The sequence below is a fragment of the Rhagoletis pomonella genome, unplaced genomic scaffold (genome assembly GCF_013731165.1).
Source record: "Rhagoletis pomonella isolate Grant_MI unplaced genomic scaffold, Rhpom_1.0 Rhpom_scaffold_00013, whole genome shotgun sequence".
NCBI lineage: Eukaryota > Metazoa > Arthropoda > Insecta > Diptera > Tephritidae > Rhagoletis > Rhagoletis pomonella.
Window position 1 is genome coordinate 8958444 of NW_023458567.1, and position 1135 is coordinate 8959578.

At 38.1% G+C, this 1135-nt stretch overlaps 1 protein-coding gene across 1 annotated transcript in view; it reads right to left on the bottom strand.

Moving 5' to 3' along the window:
• The window catches only part of LOC118748329 (kelch-like protein 5), a 72251-nt gene that overhangs the window by 25615 nt on the left and 45501 nt on the right, over window positions 1–1135 (bottom strand). Inside the window, exons 4-5 of the mRNA XM_036482703.1 lie at window positions 793–994; window positions 363–382 (exon numbers count right to left, since the gene is read on the bottom strand). Coding sequence (XP_036338596.1) covers window positions 363–382; window positions 793–994 — 222 coding nt within the window. The remainder of the gene's footprint in view (window positions 1–362; window positions 383–792; window positions 995–1135) is intronic.

A 1135-nucleotide genomic window follows, 5' to 3' on the forward strand; every position in this document is an offset into this window, starting at 1 on the left:
CGAATATTTTGTCCGAAAAAAGTAAGAGAAAACTTATAAAATGAATAAATACATACTCGATACATGCAACGGATATAAAAGTAAAAATACAAACTTCTGTTTGAAATACGAGACTCTTAGGTGAGGCGGAGCTTGAGGATAAGAGAAACTATTGTAAACTCGTAACATCCGCTAACATCCGCTAACATAAGTTTCTAGGTCGGGTGGGATCGTTTATTTTCGTATATATGTGCATGCACAGGGTGGACCAAATAATACCTACCAATGTTAAACACGTTTAACTTCTCTATTTTTTATTATTATTGTTATTTTCTTTATGCATGTTATAGGTAATCTCTTGGAAAATCATAATGGATACTTACAGCAGGACCACCAACAACGACTACAATACACTATTCATTTTATACAATTAGCCACACAAATTGATTTTTTAGGTAATGTTTTGATGTCGGATGAAGCGCATTTCCAAGAAAAACTGTAGATGGTGGGGCTCTGAAAATCCAAGGGCAACACACCAGCACCAGGTACACCCATCCAGTTGCATTGTTTGGTGCGAAACGCCAGAAACGATTTCTGGGGCTTCTTACAGAACAATGATTGACAACTTTTGGTGGCCAACGGCAGAGCAGCATCCTAATTTGTGGTTCCAACAAGATGGAGCGGCTGCGCACACTGCTAGGCAAACTATGAACCTATGAACTATGGATGGTAGGTCTTATTTGGCCCACCCTGTACTTGTACGTAAATACGTAAATAAATTTGTATAATTTGATTTTTCCTTTCTTTACTTACCCCAGGTAAATCATGAGCTTCATTCATATCCTCGCACTGTGTCCAAATATTCGAAGATGGGTCGTAACATTCAACAGATTTTAAATCGTTTCCATTGTAGCCTCCCATAACAAAAATTTTGCCATTCAAAGCCACGGCACCAGCTTCACTTCGTGGCGTAATCATACTGCTAACAAATTTCCATTCGCTACCGGGTGAATACCTAAAAACGGGTTGGTATTTAAATATTTGATGTAATTGATAAATATACATGCATAGGTATCTGGCTCTCAGAAGCAATTCTACAAGGGATTTGGCACAAATATAGCCAAATCCGCTTGGATTTTACTACCACGTATGGATA